Raw genomic sequence first — 21192 nt, 5'->3', positions numbered from 1 at the left:
AAAATAAACAAATCCAAGTGGGGTCATGGAGAGTTAGGTATGTTTGAAATGACTCAGCAAGAAGACTGGAAGAGTAGGTTGGAGGCAGACTTTAGGGGGATTAAGCTAAGAAGTTTTTCATTTTCTCCTACTGGCAGTAGGGAGCCTCAGAAAGTAATTGGTCTCACTCTCTATCCAGTGGGTGAATCTCTTGTCTATGGCATCCTTGATGGGTGTTTATTCAGCTTTTGTGAGCCACATATACACACTCTTGACCCTTGTTGTATTTTAAATCTTTCCTGATAGGATCTTGATTTTTCTTTCTTGAAGTTTTATCAGTGTTTTCTTTTTTTGCACCCCAGTTATACTATATTTTCTCTTCTTTATAAGCCCCATACTAGTAACAAAGAGAAACAATGAAGGAAAATTGATAAGGATAAACTGTAATACCAGATGCCGCTTTATATACCTAGAGCCTCCCACCTGTCTATCAGAAGAGACAAGTATGATTCATCATGTACTTTGGGACCATGAATGGTTGTTGAATTTGATTTGAACCCAGCTTCCTTTTAATGTTGTTGTTGTTTAGACAATCCCTAGGTGTAGGCAACTGTGGTGTCAAGGGGATAGAGAGCCATCCTCAAGGGCAACAAGAACTGGTTCAAGTCTCCCCCATCCCAACACTTACTGGCTATGTACCCTAGGTATATCACAATGTTCAGTTCTCTAGGCATCCCTTTAAAACAATAACTTATATAGGAGTGGATAGGTAGAGGGAAATATCTATACCTCTGAAATCACAGATCCTATCCCTATGTCAGTTTCCTCATCTAAAAAATTAGGGGTTGGATTGGATGACTTCTGAGGGGCCTGGATATCTTGGTTTACCTTATTGAAGCTAATTGTTTATAGTTCTCCTGGTTCTGCTTTCTTTCTTCTGCATCAGCACATGTAAATCTTCTCATGCTTTTCTGAATTCTTCATATTACTTATTTGTTACTGTGTAATCATTCACACATCTCAGTTTGTATAACCATTCCCAAACCTACTTTCTTGATGCTGCCAAAAGCCTAGCTCTTCATATTTTAGTCTAGATGGAATCTTTCTTCCTCTCTTTGGTCTTATCGAGTGTATATGATTAGTAGTAAGATCACTGGCTAAATAATAGTATGGATAGTTCAATTACTTTCTAGGATAATTCCAAATTTTTTTTTAGACTGATTGTACCTATATATGGCTCTACCAAATCTAAATCCCCAACATTGACCATTTTTATCTTTTATCATTATTGCTTATTTGATGGATGTGAGGTGGTACCTTCTGCTCATGTTTTTTTAGAATTCAGGGCCTTGGGGGAAATGATTATAAAATAAAGTCCTGGAACAAGGTCCCAGAAATTCCAAAGATGAGTAATTTTAATGAATAGATTTAAAAAATCAGTATTTGTTGAATGCTTATTATTCACCCAGGATCACACTATATGCTATGGATAGTCAAGACCCAATACAACAAATTAATCATCTCTTTGCAATGAATTTACAAAACTAAGCAGTAGTCTTGCCCCTTTCCAACACACCTCATCAGTCTTGGAAGTACTGGAGGGCTATTGCTTAACCTCGCTACCTATCTGGTTTTGGAACATTTTCCAGCACTGAGCCAGCTGTCTTTTACCTGTCTCCTTCAAGGATGCGCCCTTATTTCTTTATTGCTTATTAATCTCAGTTTGAACACTGTAGGTATCCTTCCCATATTAAATCTATTTTACTCCTATGTCCTAGAGAGAATAACCCCTTTGCCACATTATACAGTAGATTGTTGAAGGAAGGGATTATGTTATATTTAATTTTTTCCTGTAAGTGCTCATAATAATTGACTTACACATGTTTGTGGAATGAATGAACACATATAATTGTAAACTAAAATTGTTTATATAGGTGATACATACTTGTTATTTATATTTACATATAAAGTACTTGCTTATTGTGTCCAGTTTCCCCCTCTCCATAGCAAGTTTTTTGAAACTGAATTAGAAATCAGATGTTCTCTTTCTTTTGTAATTTCTAGCATCTGCAAAAAAATCTTGCTCAGTGTCAGAGAAGTATAAAAGTTAGTAAACAGTGCTGTTCAAGGTTATGAGAAAAGCCAGGTGAGAATAATCAGAGACTCCTGAGAATAGAACAGAGAGGCTGCACATGACAAGAAAACACTCGATTGGTATGGGGCCCTTCTTACTTTTAATAGCTCTTTTCCATGTCATTGTGTAGCAGTGACTGAAGACTAACCAACATCCCTGTTGGTTTATACCTGTGTGTAAAAAAATGGATGAGGGGGAGAGGAAGAGATCTGAATTGGTCTTAATGAACACTAGTATTTAATACAACAAGGTGTCAGGAGAAGGCAAGCTCATTCAGTTCCTTCTTTAATCCCCAGCACCTACCTCAGTCTTTACACATTTAATTCAATTGTTTTTCAGTTGTGTCTTCCTCTCAGTGACCATCTGGGATTTTCTTGACAAAGATAGTGGAGCAATTTATCATTTCCTTTTTACACTCATTTTACAGATGAGGAAACTGAGGCACATAGGGTGAAGTGACTTGCCCAGGGTCACCCAGATAGTGAATGTCTGTGGCTGGATTTGACCTCAGGAAGATGAGCCTTCAGACCTCTAGTCTGTATTCCTAGCTGCTTTCATAGGCCGGACACCTCATGAGTGCTTGTAGTTGTTTTGGAACAGTAAGATATTTGGAGAGGGTATGACATAGCTATTTTTCTCTTTTGTCTTTCAGACCAGGCCAGTGGAGGAAGCATTGACTGGGCCTATGACTATGGCATCAAATATTCCTTTGCTTTTGAACTGAGAGACACAGGTCGCCATGGCTTCCTCTTGCCAGCCAGTCAGATTCTTCCCACTGCAGAGGAGACGTGGTTGGGTCTGAAGACGATCATGGAATACGTCCGAGACCATCCCTACTAGCTCTCTGGAACTCTAAGATGAGGAAACAAGTCCCCATGATTAAAGTCTCATTTTAAAGTGTCAGATTTTGGTACCATCATTTCCTCTTCAAAGCCTAATATTTTATGTGAAGATTTACCTCCTTGTTCTGTGGTATGATATCAGAATTCATTTTGTTATTCATTCATTCAACAAGAATTTATTAAATGCTGTTCTGTGTCAGGCATTGAGGATATAGAGACAAAAACAAACAAACAAAAACAGTCCCTTCCCTTAACTTGCCAAAAGGAAAAACACATATTGGCAAAGGATGATTATTATGTGCCAGAAGCAGTGCTGAGCACTGTGTGTGCAGAAACAAACCCCTTCCTCGAGAAGTTTACACTCTAATGGGAGAAGATGTGCACATATAAATTTATGAATCACATATGTAAGTTAAATGTAAAATAAACACAAGGTAGCTTTGGGAAAGGGCTTCCTAGTAGCTGGGGGTATCAGAAAAGGGTGCATATAGAAAGAAAGTTGTGTTTGAGTTTCATTTTGCAGGAAACCAGGGATTCCAAGAGGAGGGAAGAAGTATAAAGTGGGAAATGAAGTCAAGGCATGAGAGACTGTCAGGAAAAGGGTTTTGTATGTCAGGAAAAGGAGAGAGTATAGTACAGTGCTTTGAAGGGAGTAATGTATAAGAAGATTAGAAAGGGGAGAAGTCATAAAAATATCGGGGGGGTGTTTATTTTAATTTTTTTCAATTAACCAAAATCTATTTTCTCTCCCTCTTCCTTCCTCTGTGATGCTGGAGAAACCGAGGCAAGATAGAGATGAGAGAGTTTTTAATATTTTATGTGGATTTCTGAGAGGGAGAGATTTTCTGGGACAAAAGGATCCATTTTGGTCCCAGGATTGATGTCTCAAACCATTCAGCAGCAGCTTCAGCAGCAGCCTTAGTATCAGCAAGGAATGTGAGTTTCCAATGAAATATATGTTTCCATAGATCAGGGAGAAAGGGATGGAGTATGGATACTGGTAAAGGGCAGGAATTTCCAAGGACAGACCATCAATTCGGTTCTGACAGGGTGGGGGGTGAGGACCTTAAGTTCCTGATAACTTAGGAGTACTTAGGAGCCGGGAAATCTGAACTCCTCCTTATCTGGAGATAATACATTTACAATTTATAACCTTAGATTAGCTAGCCCTAAGTTATATCAGTCCCAATGGTCAAGGATGGGGGGGGGGGCTGCAACCAGGGGGATTGAAGCATAACAATTAGGGAAACTGAGGCAGGACAATAAATGGGAACTGTGGCACAACATTCCACACACTCTCTCTTCTGAATATTCAAATCATTGAATTACCTTTCTCTAGGTACCTGGAAGGTCTTAGCACCATAATTTTGACCAACCCTGTGTAAAGCAAATAAACCAAAATAAAACTAGAAAAATGCAAGGAATTATGGCAAGGACAAGTCTCTCCCTGATAATCCCAGAGTACAAAGGCTCCCTGTTGCAAACATGTCAGGTCCTCTGCAGTTCTGGAATACCGTCATAGCCAGGGAATCCAGTGTGAGGTGGACAGTTCAGTCTGTGTTAGATCTGTGGTCATTTGTGCCTTTAACTCAGCCTCTCTTTATAGAGGGAGTAGCAGGGATCAAGACAGTTGTGCTGCCCATCCTAGAAGGGGCACCCTACGGCTGTCACAGACTTCAAAGGCGAAGGGTGAGGCCTGGAGTAGCTCCACCTGTCCCCACTCAGACGAACAGGCAGGCATTGCTACTAGGATACAGAAAGGATCCGGATTTCTGAGCAGAGTTATCAGAGTATGCACAATTAGACTATCAAGGCAGTCAAACCCCGAACTTTTAGAGGCCTGATAACAAACTGCAATGTCCTTTGAGAATGCTGAGATACTAATTAAGGATCTGGGGTTATAGGACCAGAGACTGCCAAATCCCAAGGTGCCTGATTTCTGGTTATTCCTAAAAAATAATCACAAAAACTGAGTCTTCCAGGGCAATTCCAACAGAATAAGGGGTTTCAAAGTTAAAGCATAACCAGCAATCACAGTCCAGTTAGGGTTTAAAATAATTGACCAAGCAGAAGTAAAACAAAAAAGGACTTCTAGAAGGGCTTCAATGACAAGAAACACAATGGCAGGGGTTGGGCAGAAGTGCCTGAGGCAAAGTTAACAGAAAACTAGGGGTTCCTATTCTTTCAGTACTTTTGAAAAATCCACCAGTTTACCTAATTTCCTATCTCTTCTTCCCCCTTTTTTTCACTGAAAGGAATCATCCAAAGCAAAGTAAATAGTCAAATAACCATCCCACATATAAATCCCGAAAATGAATTAAAGTTCCTATACATATCAGACTAGTACAATCCTAAAGATCCCTCAAAAATTACATGTTCTGAAGGAAACATCCTTAACAGCAATAGTAACCCAATCTTAACACTTTCCATCCCAAATCTTAATCACAGAGTAATTCAGTTAGAATTTTAACAATAATTCATCAACCTCTCCCATTTCCCTCATCAAAATCCATCAGGGGCAGGGGGAGAAGTCTCTTATTCAAATCTGTTTCCTGCTGAGAATAGTAAAGGAAGGGCTGACTCTCAAGCCCAGGCAGGGGGATGGCTGTGATGTAGTGTGCTGATAAGGATCCAAGCCTCCAGTAGGTTGATTCAGATCACAGAAGCAGGTCAATATAGCTGTAATTTGACCAAAATCTAGATAAAAAAACAAATCTACAAAATGAACAGACTGCTACAAAATGTGCAGGGGCCAGTATACATTGGCCAGCAGCTACTATGTGAGAAGAAATAAGTTTGCCTCACAGGATAAGCAAACGGCTCTAGTCCCAATAAATAAAACATCAGTTAGGTCTCATAGACAACTTTTTATTTAGAAGCTTTAAAAAACCTGAATATCTGCAGACACAAATATCCAGTTACAGATAGATGACCAAGTATTTAGGATACAATGATTACTTATCATCAGACTGGAAACAGTATTGTTCTGATCAATCACAGAAGGAAAAAATGCAGGGACATGAGTATAACATAATATAAGCAGTCAAAACTGATCCTTCAGCACATACAGGATGAAATAGCCTTAACTCAGTTTTATTCCAGGTAATTGCCCCCAAAACGTTAAAAAGATGGAGCTTTAAAACTCCCAAATAATATTAGCTACAAGCCCAAGAACTCCAATAACTAATCCCATTAATCAAAGCTTCAGATGAATCCCAAACAGGTATTTACCATGATCTTATATTGAAAAGAGTAAGAAATTTATCCCAGTAAGTTCACACAATTATCTTACATATCCAAGTAGATGTTTTATACGTTGAACATTATACAAACCATTTTGCTTTTTAATATCCAATAGATAGAAAAATCCCAAGTTGCATATTGTTCATACTAGAAACATTTTCAAAAGGACAAAAGAAAAGCTATTATTTTTAGAGGCCCTTTCAAAAATGGGAATGACCTCAGGATGGCTCAATCAATGAAAACTTATAGAGAATATCCTAATTCCACATAAAATAATCTGAAGGGTTCTTAAAATATTACTTAACTTTTTACAAATAACCATATCAAATTATAGCACATTTCTGACTATATTCCTTAAACAAGGAAACTATTAGTCACCTAAAAAATAAAAATAAAAATATTCAGTCAATTAAATTACTACAGTAAAAGTAGGCTATCTCTTTAAATAATTTGCTTTCTGCAGCAAAGACAAGCAGCTGCAACTTGAAGTGCACTTAGTGGGAGGAAGGGGAATTAGATTATAATTTTGACAAGGCTCTTTCCATGACCTCCTTTACCCCATTCCACGTGGCATTTCTCCCTAATTCCCCCAAGCTTCATGATCCAACTCTTCTCTTTCTTTCTGTTAAATGCTAATTTTCCCTTCTAAATACAGTCTCTCTCCACTTTTCTTACTAATCCTATCTCTTCCCTTCTCTCTCTTACTTCTTGAAATCATTCAAATCTTCAATTGCTCAATCTGTCTTAAATTACCTTCATTCTCCTTTCCTTTCCCTTCAAAACTTTTAAGATTCAAAATTCAGTGAATAATTAAATAACTCTATAAAACCCACACATGTCCAGCAGAGCTGGCAAAATTTAAAGCATAACTTATAATGTTTACAAATTACCCAATATGTTTCTAAAAGTAACATATTTTATGTAATTAGAGGCACGACCTCTTTCAGGCAAGTCTCCTGCCTAAGGTTTTTTTGTTTTTTGTCTCTCTTATCTTGTCCCCTGAAGAGCTTGAATTTTATGGCTCTTTCCCTCCTCTTTCTAACTAGCAGGTTGCTTTTTCTGCCAGAGTTTTAAAACCAGCCAAGCTTTTCTCTTCCTTTTAGTTACAAATTAGTGTAACAGGTTAAGAAATCACAAACAATTGTTTTATGCTAAACACACTCTTAACCATTGTTCTTAAAACTTTAACAGGGCTTTTTAGTAACAAAACAAGCAGACAATTCACACAGAACACTAATCACACAAACATAGACTGCACAATTAAAGCATTTAACAAGACACTGAACACAACCAGATAGTGCCAGAAGACACTCAAAACCTCAGAGTTATGCCATGGGCGTACAGAACCAGATGCTGCCCGAGTGCCCAGCCAGATTAGCTGTCTGAATAATATTCAGCCCAGATTTGTGTCTGAGGAGACACCCAGGTAGCACCGCACCACGCCCAGTGGGCATTGTGCTCAGAAATTAATACCCATCAGCGTCCTATTTTTCTGAGAGTCCAAAAGCACTCACAGACCGACAGAACAAGCAAACCAGCAGATTGTGTTCTAAGGCACCCAGACCTACTCTCCTGTGGCCGAAATGGAGGCATCCACTGCAAGCTTTGCTGTGGCTGAAAAGTGCTCCCTTCCCAGAGACTCTGGAGCAAACCAAAGGGCTAAAGAACCCAGATTTCAGCCACCCCAAGGCCCAAGGCGGAGTCCTGAGGGTCTCAAATCTCTAATCCTGCTCTCATATCTCGCTGGGGCCTCCAAATGTAATGCTGGAGAAACTGAGGCAAGATAGTGATTAGAGAGTTTTTAATATTTTATTTGGATTTCTGAGAGGGAGAGATTTTCTGGAACAAAAGGATCCATTTTGGTCCAAGAGCTGAGAATGAGAGAGAGAGAGAGAGAGAGAGAGAGAGAGAGAAAGAGAGAGAGAGAGAGAGGGCCAAGATGGCGGCGTGGAGGCAGACAGCTGCTTGAGCTCCTCGTTTTCTCTCAGAACTTACTTCATGACAAGCCTCAGACTTAATGCTTGACCCAGAAAGAAATCCACAAATTATCACCAAGAGAAGACATCCTTGAAAGTCGCCAGAAAAGGTCTGTGTTTGTTCGGGGGAGGGTCAATCAGACTGGGCGCAGACTGAGGGCAGACAGCCAGAGCAAGACAGGCAGCTCACACAGCTCAGACCTGAGGGGGAGGGGTGTGATCTCTGCCGTTTCTGTGAAAGGGCTTTTGCCCCAGTGTGGATGCTCCGTCTTGGCAGCAAGCCGGGAGCAGCAGAGAAGGTGTAGACACCAGAGGTGAAGAATAAAACCCCAGAAAGCCAGCGTCTCTCAGAGCCCGGCCACCCCCAACCCCCACCTGGACTGACTCGGTGCGTTCTCAGAGCCTCAGAGCACAGACTCAGTACAGTCATTGCTGTTCTGTTAGTGGCTCTCTGCTGCCCTGCCCCCAGTCTGTAGAGGAAGCCCATTAATAACATCCAGCCCCATCCCCCCAAAACAGACCTATTGTTTCTCTTGTCAGTTTGTTTTCTTTGATTCCTACTCTGACAAAATGAACAAAAAATTCAAAAGGGCTCTAACCATTGACAGCTTCTGTGTGGAGAGGGAGCAGACTTCAAATGCTGAGGAGACTAGGAACAGACTGTCCCCAGATGTATCCCCTGGGAGGGATATAAGCTGCTCCTCAATACAAAAGAACCTCATAGAGGAAATCAAAAAGGCTCTCACAAGAGAGCTGGAAGAGAAATGGGAAAAGGAAAGGGAAGCTTGGCAAGAGAGCCTGGAGAAGTCATCCCATGCATTCAAAGACAGAATGGATAAAGAAATCAAATCATTGAGAAACAAGATTAGTGAGCTGGAAAAGGTAAACAACTCCAAGGAAAACAGGATTAGTGAGCTGGAAAAAGAAAACAACTCCAAGGAAAACAGAATTAGTGAGCTGGAAAAGGTAAACAACTCCAAGGAAAACAGGATTAGTGAGCTGGAAAAAGTAAACAACTCCAAGGAAAACAGGATTAGTGAGCTGGAAAAGGTAAACAACTCCAAGGAAAACAGGATTAGAGAGCTGGAAAAAGAAATCAGCTCTCTAAAAAATAAAATGGATAAAATGGAAAAAAATTCCATAGAAGATAAAAACTCAATTGGACAATTACAAAGAGATATTAAAAAAGTGAGTGAAGAAAATACATCATTGAAAATTAGACTGGAACAAGTAGAAATGAATGACTCAAGGAGAAACCAAGAGGTAGTCAAGCAAAACCAGAGAAATGAAACAATTGAAAAGACTGTCAAGTACCTTACCAGAAAGACAACAGACCTGGAAAACAGATCCAGGAGAGACAATTTGAGAATAATCGGACTCCCTGAAAAATGGGAGGAAAAAAAGAGCTTGGACACCATTTTCGAGGAAATTATCAAAGAGAACTGCCCAGACATTCTGGAAACAGAGGGTAAAATAGACATTGAAAAAATTCATCGATCACCTACTGAAAGGGACCCTAAAATCAAAATGCCAAGAAATATAGTGGCCAAGTTCAAGAACCATCAGACAAAGGAAAAGATATTGGAAGCTGCTAGAAAAAAGCAATTCAGATATGGAGGATCCACAATAAGGATAACCCAGGATCTAACAGCGTCCACATTAAAAGAACTCAGGGCCTGGAACATGATATTCCGAAAGGCTAAGGAACTTGGTATGCAGCCAAGAATAACTTACCCAGCAAGAATGAGCATCATTTTCCAGGGAAGAAGATGGACATTTAACGAAATAAATGAATTCCATCTATTTTTGATGAAAAAACCAGACCTACATAAAAGGTTTGATCTTCAAATACAGAACTCAAGAGATTTCTAAAAAGGTAAAAAGAAATCTTGAGAACTATACTTCTGTCAAAAAATATGTAAAGAACATATGTACAATTTGTCTTAGAAACTAGAGGTGGAAAGGAGATTATATCATAAAAAAGTGTAAAGTGGTGGTACTACATCTCATGAAGAGGCAAAGGTAACCTATTATATCTGAGAGAAAGAAAGGAGGGAGATGAACATAGCGTGTATCAATAGACATATTCGATTCATGGTGAAACTTCTTCCACTTCATTGAAAAGTGAAAGGGAAGGAGTAAGCTAAGAGGAAGGGAATACAGTAATTTCGAGGAAAAGGGGTAAAATAAGGGGAGGATCTTTAAGGTGGGGGAGGGATCCTAAAAAGGGAGGGCTGTGAAAAGCAAGTGGTGTTCACCAGTTTAATACTGGATAGGAGGGTAAAAGGGAAGGAAAGGGGAAAAGCATAAGCAGGGGTTAATAGGATGGCAAGCAATATAGAATTAGTCCTTCTAACCATAAATGTGAGGGGCAAACTGCCTCATAAAGAGGAAGCAGTTAGCAGACTGGATTAAAAGTCAGAATCCTACTATATGTTGTTTACAGGAAACACACCTGAAACAGGGTGAGACATTCAAACTAAAAGTAAAAGGGTGGAGCAGAATCTATTATGCTTCAGGCAAAACCAAAAAAGCAGGAGTAGCCATCCTCATCTCAGATCAAGCAAAAACAAAAATTGATCTAATTAAAAGAGATAAGGAAGGGCATTATATCCTGCTAAAGGGCAGCAGCAATAGTGAAGCAGTATCAATATTAAACATGTATGCACCAAGTGGTGCAGCATCTAAATTCTTAAAAGAGAAATTAAGAGAGCTGCAAGAGGAAATAGATAGCAAAACTATAATAGCGGGAGATCTCAACCTTGCACTCTCAGAATTAGATAAATCAAACCACAAAATAAATAAGAAAGAAGTCAAAGAGGTAAATAGAATATTAGAAAAGTTTGATATGATAGATCTTTGGCGAAAGCTAAATGGAGACAGAAAGGAATATACTTTCTTCTCAGCAGTTCATGGAACCTATACAAAAATTGATCATATACTAGGGCATAAAAACCTCAAAATCAAATGCAGTAAGGCAGAAATAGTAAATGCATCTTTTTCAGACCATAATGCAATCAAAATAACATTTAATAAAAAGCCAGGGGAAAATAGACCAAAAAATAATTGGAAACTAAATAATCTTATACTAAAGAATGATTGGGTAAAACAGCAAATCATAGACATAATTAATAACTCCACCCAAGAAAATGACAATAATGAGACATCATACCAAAATGTGTGGGATACAGCCAAAGCAGTAATAAGGGGAAGTTTTATATCTCTACAGGCCTACTTGCATAAAATAGAGAAAAAGAGGGCCAACGAATTGGGCTTAAAACTGAAATTGCTAGAAAAGGAACAAATTAAAACCCCCCAGACAAACACAAAACTTGAAATTCAAAAAATAAAAGGTGAGATTAATAAAATTGAAAGTAAAAAAACTATTGAATTAATTAATAAAACTAAGAGTTGGTTTTATGAAAAAACCAACAAAATAGACAAACCCTTAGTAAACCTGATTAAAAAAAGGAAAGAGAAAAAGCAAATTGATAGTCTTGAAAATGAAAAGGGTGAACTTACCACTAATGAAGAGGAAATTAGAACAATAGTTAGGAGCTACTTTGCTCAACTTTATGCCGATAAATTCGATAACTTAAATGAAATAGAAGAATACCTTCAAAAATATAGCTTGCCCAGATTAACAGAGGAAGAAGTAAGTAGTCTAAATAGTCCCATCTCAGAAAAAGAAATAGACCAAGCTATTAACCAACTTCCTAAGAAAAAGTCCCAGGACCAGATGGATTTACAGGTGAATTCTACCAAACATTTAAAGAACAACTAACTCCAATGCTATGTAAACTATTTGAAAAAATAGGGATTGAAGGAGTCCTACCAAATTCCTTCTATGACACAGACATAGTACTGATACCTAAACCAGGTAGATCGAAAACTGAGAAAGAAAACTATAGACCAATTTCCTTAATGAATATTGATGCTAAAATCTTAAATAAGATATTAGTAAATAGACTTCAGAAAATCATCCCCAGGATAATACACTATGACCAACTGGGATTTATACCAGGAATGCAGGCCTGGTTTAATATTAGGAAAACTATTAGTATAATTGACCATATTAATAATCAAATTAATAAAAACCATATGATCATCTCAATAGATGCAGAAAAAGCATTTGATAAAATCCAACATCCGTTCCTACTAAAAACGCTTGAGAGTATAGGAATAAATGGACTATTCCTTAAAATAATAACAAGCATATATTTAAAACCTTTAGTAAACATCATATGTAATGGTGATAAACTAGAACCTTTCCCTGTAAGATCAGGAGTGAAACAAGGTTGCCCACTATCACCATTACTATTCAATATAGTACTAGAAACTCTAGCCTCGGCAATAAGAGCCGAGAAAGAGATTCAAGGAATTAGAGTAGGAAATGAAGAAATCAAATTGAGAGAGAGAGAGAGAAACAGAGAGAGAAACAGAGAGAGAGAGAGAGAGAGAGAGAGAGAGAGAGAGAGAGAGAGAGAGAGAGAGCAGAGAGAGAGAGAGAGAGAGAGAGAGAGAGAGAGAGAGAGAGAGAGGGAGAGGAGTGGCTATACCAGGTGATGAATTTTTTTTTGCCACAATATATAAAATCATCTCCAAAGACATTGGGTTATAGAGATTGAAGACATGTGAATGTGGGTAGGGTGGGGATGGTTGTAATCTATATCAGGGCTTCATTCTTCTTTGACATGAAAAACTTTAGTTTTTTCCTTTTTCTCTCATTGACTGATATGGAATGTGCAAAGTGGGGGTTACATATAGAATCTCCTTGACTTTGGAGATATTTTCTTTAATAATAATTTATATTGTGCTTTAAAATTCACAAAGCCCTTCATGTTACTTATTTCATTTAGAACTGCTAAGTAAGCACTACAGCCGTAATTGGTCCCATTTTGTTTTCAGTCATACATCTCGTCAGTGACAAAAATGGGATTTATACTCTGTTAGGATTACTAAGTGAGAACTCAGGTTGTCTGGACAGTGACAAGGTGAGAATTCAGGTTTTCTGGACAATTACAAGGTGAGAACTCAGGTTGACTTGATAGAGGGGGCAAGCTCATTGGCTGGGGTGGTTCTTCCCAGAAGCCCTTGCATTATCCCACGCCCATTCTCTGGGAGGATAAAAGACACAATATTGGGCCTGGAGAGCAGATCGGCCTGGAGAAGGATAAGAGCTGGAGGAGATTCAGAGCCAGGATTCAAGAAGAAAGACTCTGCATTGCATCAGGCTTGACGGGGCTCTCTGCAGGAAGGGAAGTCACTTCTAAGGACAAGAGTTAACAGCAACTGCCTGGAGACAACGGTTCACTACAGGAAGAAGAATCTGTCTGAAAGATTTGAGTAGACACAGCAGATCTCTTCCCAGAGAGCGATCCGGCAGCTTCTGGAGACGACAGCGTGCTACAATTGGCGCCCAACGTGGGGCAAGGACTTTTGCTTATCCTGACAAGAGGAGCTAGACCAGACCTTCGCAATACTCAGATCTTATTACAAATCCAGTACTCATGGCTGATACATAATAACCATTTAACAACTACTTTTAGCTTAATAGATATTGCTCTGCCACATGGACTTTCTATATACACATATATATCTTTATATACGTTTGTGTACTTAATACCCTCTTCCAAATTCAAGGACATGAACTTAGGAGGTATGAGATGGAGAAAGTACTTCAGATCCTTGAATGATCCCTGTGTCTAAGGTGTAAATGTGTGATTTTCTTCCAGAGAAGCTGTCATGGGGGTGGGGGCAGGAGAGCTTCAGGCCTGTTTATTGCAGGTGAGATTCAGATACCTATTGTGACATTAATTTCTGTTCATCTCCCTGTTGCTAAATGGCTCCTTGGGGTTGAGATACAGTCCATGGCTGTGGACAAATTTTTCTCTCATTTAGTCGGGCAAGCTATGGAACAATGGATAGAGCACAATGGATAGAGCATTGGACTTGGAATCAACAGAGATGCTGGAATGGTTTGCCATTTCCTTCTCCATCTCATCTTACCAGTGAGCAAACTGAGGTCAACAGGGCCCAAGGGCACACAGCCAGGGGAACTGTCTGAAGCAAGATTTGAACTCAGATCTTCTCGACTCTGGGTCTGGCAACTTCTTAGTTCCCAGAAAACTTCTCAGAGTGTGAGTTAGTGAGCAGTTGCTGATCTGTTTGTAGAGGGAGCTTCCTTGCTGAAAGTCCCTATAACAATGAAATCAGAGATATGGTTTCTTTTTTTTTTCTTCTTTTTTATCAGTTCAAGTGACTAGCCCAGGGTCCCACAATTAGTAAGTGTCTGAGGCCAGATTTGAACTCAAATCCCCAGGGCCAGTGCTCTCTATTCACTGTGACACCATGGGTGTGCTTTGAAAAAAAGAAAGATTGAAAAATGAAACTGCAGAGGCAGGAAAAAGAAAATCCAAACCCCTTCAGCTGGAGAGAGGTTTCCAGAGTTTAACACAACACCTGGCACACAGTAGGTGCTTAATAAATGCTTATTGATTGATTGAAATACTGATGAACTGGCCTGAAATACTATTTTTACAAAAGCTACTGTGATTTGGCTATGGACTTAAAATAGAAAGAGCTAAATCTGGAGTGAGAGGACCTGGGTGAAAATCCTAATCCTAATTCTTCTCACTTGTCTGGCTTTAGACAAGTGACTTGATCTCTGGATCTGTTTCTTCTTCTGTGAAATGATGAGCTTGAACTTGATGACTTTTGAACTCCTCCCAGATGCAAATCTACATTCCTTTGATCTTGTGAAAATCACTGAACTAAGTCCCTTAGCTCCTCTGGCCTGGGTCTGTTTTTAGTCACTGTGGTGCAGGCCCTTAGCGGTGCCAGGGTGCCAAGGAGGATATGGTGAAGAATTTATTTTTCACATAAACTGATGAAATTATTTTAACTCCATCTCTCCTTCACTAATCATTTGGCTAAATGTGAGACTGTGGTTCAGAGACTCTATTAAATCTAGGCATTTACAACTTGTCAGGGACCATTTGGTCCCAGTGCTTAGCACAGTGCCTGGCACATAGGAGGCACTCAATAAGTGCTTGTTAATTGACTGATTAATTTGAGGCCTAGTTCAACCTCATTTTATGATTAAGGAAACAGAGGTTCAGAGAGTGAGGTCGTTTGTTCACAGGGAGTAAAATGGCAGTGGGTATTGGAAGCCAGATCCTCTTGGCTTTTAGCATAATCAGTCCATCTCTGCCACCAGAAAAATAAAGTGAGAGTCTCACCAGTAATGTGATTGCCACATACAAGAGCAGCCTACCTGCATTGCTGCTGTGATTTCTGTTATCTTACAGATGTTCCTTTTTGCTTATGCAGATGTATGTGTAAATACTAGCATCAGGCCATATTTTTGTCAGAAAAGAACTAACTTTTTAGCCTCTTTTTTATGGATGAGGAAACGGAACTCCAGAGATTAAGGCACAGGTCTCACAGTGAGTGAATGGTAGAACTGGGACTGTATAATCCAAGTCTTCTGATCCCCAGAACCCAGTGCTCTTTCTCCTACCTCATCCTGGGACTCAAGACCTCCATGTCTGGCTCCAACCTCTCTCTCCAGCTGTATTTCATGGGATACCCCACTTCCTGCTCTCTGTGTTTCAGCCAAACTAAACTAGTTGTTTTCTGTATTCATCCTGTTATCTCTTGGCTTGATATTTTTGCACATGTCCTCCCCCCTTCTGTATCTACTGACATCTTTCCCGTCTCCCAGGTAAAAACATGTGTTTATCTGCTATGTACCAGGTACTCTGCAAAATGTTTTCTAAATATCTCATTTGATATTCACAAATACAGTATTACTGGGAGATAGGTGCTATTGTTATCCCCATTTTATATACATTTACAGTATTATTTCTCAGTTGAGGAAATGGGAGTTTTCCTCAGTCAAAGTGAGACATGTGAAAGACCCTTAGCTTAAAAGGATCAAGGTCTCCCACTCATCCAGGCCCATCTTCAGTCATCTCATCTATATCTTGCTGCTGGATCCAGAAGGTTCTGGAAGAGAAAGTGAGGCAGGTGACCTTGCACAGGCTTCCTTCGTTCAAATAAGTTTCATTTGCTTGTCATGGTGACCTCTGAGGTTTGCTTCAAGAAGGAAGGACAAACAACAGCATCAGTTGAGGATGTTGAGGAAAGGTTAAATGACTCGTCTGGGGCATATAATAATAAATAAATGTCTGATGCTGGATTCATATAGCTAACTTTCAAAGTACAAAATTTCTTTGTAATTCATTGTTCTTTGAAAGTTAGAACAAACAGCAACAACAAAAGAATGCTTTGTGTTGAGGCATCATGCTAAATGCTTTACGGTTATTATCTCATTGGATCTTTGAAACAACCCAGGGAAGAGGTAGTTGATATTATCCCTGTTTATTTATTTATTTATTTTTATAATTGTTTTATTTTTTTTCTGGTTATGCATGTACATTTATTTTTTAAAACACATTTACTTATAATCATGTTGGGAGAAAAAAAAATCAGAATGAAAGGGAAAAACCACAAGTGGAAAAAAGAACAGGAAAAAGAAAAAAAGTGAACATAGCATGTAATCATTTACAATCAGCTTCCATAATTCTCTCTCTGGATGCAGGTAGTGCTTTGTAGCCAAAGTTTATTATTTACCCCTGTGTTTTACACAAGGACATTGTAGCTATCTTGAATGGCTTATAGATGTGGTTCTTTATACAGAAGCATAAAAGGCAGAGGGCTGGGCTTTAAATCAGGACCTAACTTATCCAGGATCATATAGTGGGATTTGAATCCATGTCTCCCATCTTAAAGTTCAATAGTCTTTTCATCCCATCATCCTTCATCAGTGACCTAGGTGAAATAGAAATAATTTTAGTTTTCTGGAAGGCAACACTCACATAATGATGACGGACAAATCATGAAGCAACCTTGCATTTGTGAAAGAAGGTTAGCCATAGAGTCAGGAATATATGTTCTCAAATCCCACATCTGAAGCTAATAGTAATTTTCTGTGCCTCAGTTTCTTTTTTTTTGTAAAATAGAAGGAAGCAAGGGGAAATAAGCCATTATTAAGTATCTGCTATATGCCAGACACTTTACTAAAAGCTTTACAAATATTATTTCATTTGATGGAGATAATAATATCTTATACTTTCTTTATAGGGTTGTTATAAGTCTTAAATGAGTAATAATAAAATAAAAATAAAAATAAATAATAAAAATAAAATAAAAAATTAATAGATTAAAAAATACTAAAAAAGTAAAAACTACCCCCCCAGTGCAAATATAAATATTTTTCACTCAAATCCACTTCACTTGCCTGTCAAGACATCATCTCCTTGATGTTCTTATTGAGAAAGAAGGACAAACAACAACTTCAATTGAGGATGCTGAGGAAAGGTTAAGTGATTTGTCCAGGGGCTGGGTGTTTTGCATAGAATAATAAACATCAGCACAGTCCCTGTCCTCAAAAACCTTGCAATCTATTATCCTCATCCACATCATTTGGTGTCATTTTCTTCTTCCAAAGGGCTCCATAACAATCACGTAATCAATGTTTGTGGAATAAATTAGAAATTGTTTTATCCTCTCTACAATGCTTTATGTTTATCCTCAAACTCTTCCTCTTTGATAGAAGCTTCTCTATCTCCATGCCTTTTCAAAGAGCTGTGTCCTAAGCTTAGAACACTTTATATCCTTAGCTCCATATCTTAACTTCCTGAATTTTCTGCAAGACTCAGTTCAAATCTCACCTTACTCCTGGAAACTTCCTCTTTTGGAGCACTTTTCATCTACTCTGTATATTCCCTAGTTTCATTTATTTATTTATTTATTTATTCATTCATCCATTCATTTATTTATCTATTTATTTATTTGTTTGTTTATTTGTTTATTTATTTATATATCTATTTATTTATTCATTCATTTATTTATTTATTCATTCCTTCATTTATTTATTTGTTTGTTTGTTTGTTTGTTTATTTATTTATTTGTTTATTTATTTATTTTTGGTTTGTTTTTGTTTAATCATTTCAGTTGTGTCTAATTTTCCTTGACTCTTCTTGGGGTTTTCTTGGTAATTATCCTGGACTAGTTTGCCATTTCCTTCTCCAGTTCATTTTTCAGATGAGGAAATGGAGGTAGACTGATTTGCTCAGGGTCACACTTCTAGAAAGTATCTTAGGGTGGATTTGAACTCAGGAAGATGAACTGGGAACTCTCTCCTCTGCCATCTTATATCTATTTAGTAGCTTATATGTTATCCATTTTATTGAAATGTGACCTCCTTGAGGCAGGGATTGTGATTTTGCTTTTCTTTGTATCCTTTGTATCCTAGGCCTGTATCCTCAGGGCCTATGGTATCTGCCATAACAGGCACTTAATAAATGCTTATTGATTGACTGACTGACTGAAGGGAGAAAATCATGCAGCTATGAGACTGTCAATAATACTGGGTGTTTAGTAAAGGCTCATTGACTATCTGGCTGAGCCTAATTTATTTGAAATCTAGACTGCAGGCAATTTAACTTTGCTTTACTATGCTGGTGAAGAACACATGAATTTATGTTTATCTGTTTATTTTGTTTTTAGGCACCAGGTTTTTCAAATTAAAGTCCGGGATAGAAATCACATTGACAAATTGAAAGGGCTGAGCAACATGCAGAACTCTACGGTATCACATTTCCTTTCCTTTGGGCACCTTCTGATTCCTAGGAAGGATAATCTTTCATCAACATTCTTATTATTGTTGGTGATCCTAAATTTAGGTTCAATCACACCTGAGATAGTGATAGGGATATATGTACAACTCTTTGAGGCTGATAAAGCAGTTTGTGTAAGTTGTATCATCTCACACTGTCCTTGTGAGCAAAGTTTGGGGATCTTATTCCTGTTTGATGGATGAAGAAACAGGCTCAGAAAGACTTGGCTACGATCCTCCAGCTAAAGGTCAAGATTTGGAGATTTCTTCTTCACTCAGTGCTCTTGGAAGTGGGAGGAAGTAAGGAAAAGGTGGTGCCCTAGTGCAGAGAGCACAGGACTTAGATCAGGAAGACTCAAATTAGTTTCTTTTGCTTTTTTTCCAGCTCACTTTTTGGAATCTGCCAGCCACCCCTGGGCATCCTGTAAATGTTCCAGCCAGTCTGGAACTTGTCAAATCCTTTCTGGAGTCCCATGGCTTAGCGTACTCAGTCTCCATTAAAGACCTGCAGGTGGGAAACTTAAACCTCACTTGGAGGTTCATTGTTGCTTCTAATTTACCCATCTTCCAGAATGTGAACTTCATACAGTTTGGCCTTGATTATGGAAGAGATGGGCCTGAACTACCAAAGGCCTGGGTGCCATTATGTTATTCTTACTCAACTTAAACCACCAACCTGATCATTTGCCAGGCTACTAAAAAAAGATATCATAATATAATTATCCTGTACAATTGTTTCCCAGAAATGTGGTTAGGATGGCAGAAAAGAACTGGGAGAATAAAGATGGGGAGGTTTAGGTGGTGTAAGGGGACTGCATGATTTCTTAGATTCTAAGAATTGTGCCCCTTTTTAAAAGTGCTGGTTGGTATTTTCCTCTTAATCCCCAAGTTAGCTGAAATTTTGATTAATAGGAGCCTGTCTTCAATAAGTCCCATGGGCAATCCTTGTCATTCCGTCATTTGTGTGTTTTAGGCTGTCATTGATAAGGAAAATGAAGAAATGAAATTCAATACAAGAAAAGAACAGCATGATGGTAACTTCAACTATGGGGCTTATCACAGCTTGGACGAGGTAAATATTTTAGAACAAATTCAGATTAGTGGCTTTTTATGTTGAGTGCAACAGGCTTACTATCCTCATTCAAGAGTAAAAGAAAATTTGTTTTTTTCCCTTTCTTTCTCTTGTTTTCTTTTCCTTTTGTTCTGATTCTCCTTTCACACCATAACTTATGTGGAAATATGTTTATTATGATTGTATATGTATAATGTATTTAAGATTGCTTGCCATTTTGGAGGTGAGGGAGAAAAAAAGGAATCAAAATGTTACAAAAGTAAATATGGAATACTAATAAATAATTTTTAAAAATCTGGGCAATTAAAAAAAAGAGTAAAACAAAATGTTCTTTGTTCCTTCCATTTTTTATTTCAAAATAATTCATTATGCATTTAAAAATAAAATCAATCCAGTATAAATCTATAATATCTATGCTCCATAATTATGTTTGATATGGAATGTTTCTAGTATCTTATACTTTCTGAGTTACATATGTTCCTTGTAGCTTAATAATATATATATTCCTTAATCATATATGCTCCTAGTAGCTTGTACTTTCTGAATTAATCCACTCCCTTCTATAATTTTTTTCATTTTCATTTTGTGATCATTAGCTATATTACACTATTTTTTGCTTTTGGCTTTTTCACTTGGTATTCTTTCATTTGTCTTTTAAGGTTTCTTTATATTTTGTGCAGTTATAATTTTAGTAGTATTGTGGTATATCATTGCACTGATATACTTTGACAAGTTATTTAACATATCTGGGGCTGGATTTCTTTATCTGTAAAAAAAGTTGAACTAGATAGTCTTCAAGTTTAGTCTTTCACCAATTGTTAGACATTTAGGTTAACGCTCTTTGTAATGTTTCTTTGTATCTATCCATATATATATATATATATACACACACACACACATATATATATATATATATATATATATACATACACACACACACATAATTTTAAAAAAGCTTTTTTTTTGTTGTTATGACATCATTCTTTGGGTATATTCCAAATAATGCGATTAAGTGGAAACCTTTGTCATTTAAAGCTTTCCCCAATATACTTCCAATCTATCTTTCCATGCTGATCATATATTATTCCTTCTCATTCACTCTATTTTCCAGTTTTGTTGTTCCTCAGATATAACATTTCATGTGCCTTTGCAGTGATATTATGTTTTTGCATCTTTGAAGTGAGGAGGGCTTAATTATGAAAACAAATATGTTATATTTTCAAAACTCAGATGATAATTGGCAAGGTCCCAAGAATGGCATG

At 37.9% G+C, this 21192-nt stretch overlaps 2 protein-coding genes across 6 annotated transcripts in view; both read left to right on the top strand.

Annotated features, from left to right (window-relative positions):
- Positions 1–3014, top strand: part of LOC141543078 (carboxypeptidase A2-like) — a 41748-nt gene extending 38734 nt beyond the window's left edge. For both annotated transcript variants that reach the window (XM_074267922.1, XM_074267923.1), the window contains exon 11: positions 2766–3014. In XM_074267922.1, coding sequence (XP_074124023.1) covers positions 2766–2953 — 188 coding nt within the window. In that variant the 3' untranslated portion in view covers positions 2954–3014. The remainder of the gene's footprint in view (positions 1–2765) is intronic.
- Positions 3015–3148: 134 nt separating this feature from the next.
- The window catches only part of LOC141543080 (carboxypeptidase A4-like), a 36383-nt gene continuing 18339 nt past the window's right edge, over positions 3149–21192 (top strand). For 3 of the 4 annotated variants that reach the window (XM_074267925.1, XM_074267924.1, XM_074267927.1), the window contains exons 1-4: positions 3149–3891; positions 18750–18831; positions 19244–19369; positions 19832–19930. In XM_074267925.1, the coding sequence (XP_074124026.1) occupies positions 3890–3891; positions 18750–18831; positions 19244–19369; positions 19832–19930 (309 nt within the window). In that variant the 5' untranslated portion in view covers positions 3149–3889. Of the gene's footprint in view, positions 3892–9876; positions 10051–18749; positions 18832–19243; positions 19370–19831; positions 19931–21192 lie in introns of those variants that run through there. The other variant, XM_074267926.1, reaches the window with a different exon arrangement.

The sequence above is a fragment of the Sminthopsis crassicaudata genome, chromosome 5 (genome assembly GCF_048593235.1).
Source record: "Sminthopsis crassicaudata isolate SCR6 chromosome 5, ASM4859323v1, whole genome shotgun sequence".
NCBI lineage: Eukaryota > Metazoa > Chordata > Mammalia > Dasyuromorphia > Dasyuridae > Sminthopsis > Sminthopsis crassicaudata.
The sequence above is the reverse complement of the archived record's forward strand: the minus strand, read 5'-3'. Positions and strand labels throughout refer to the sequence as shown.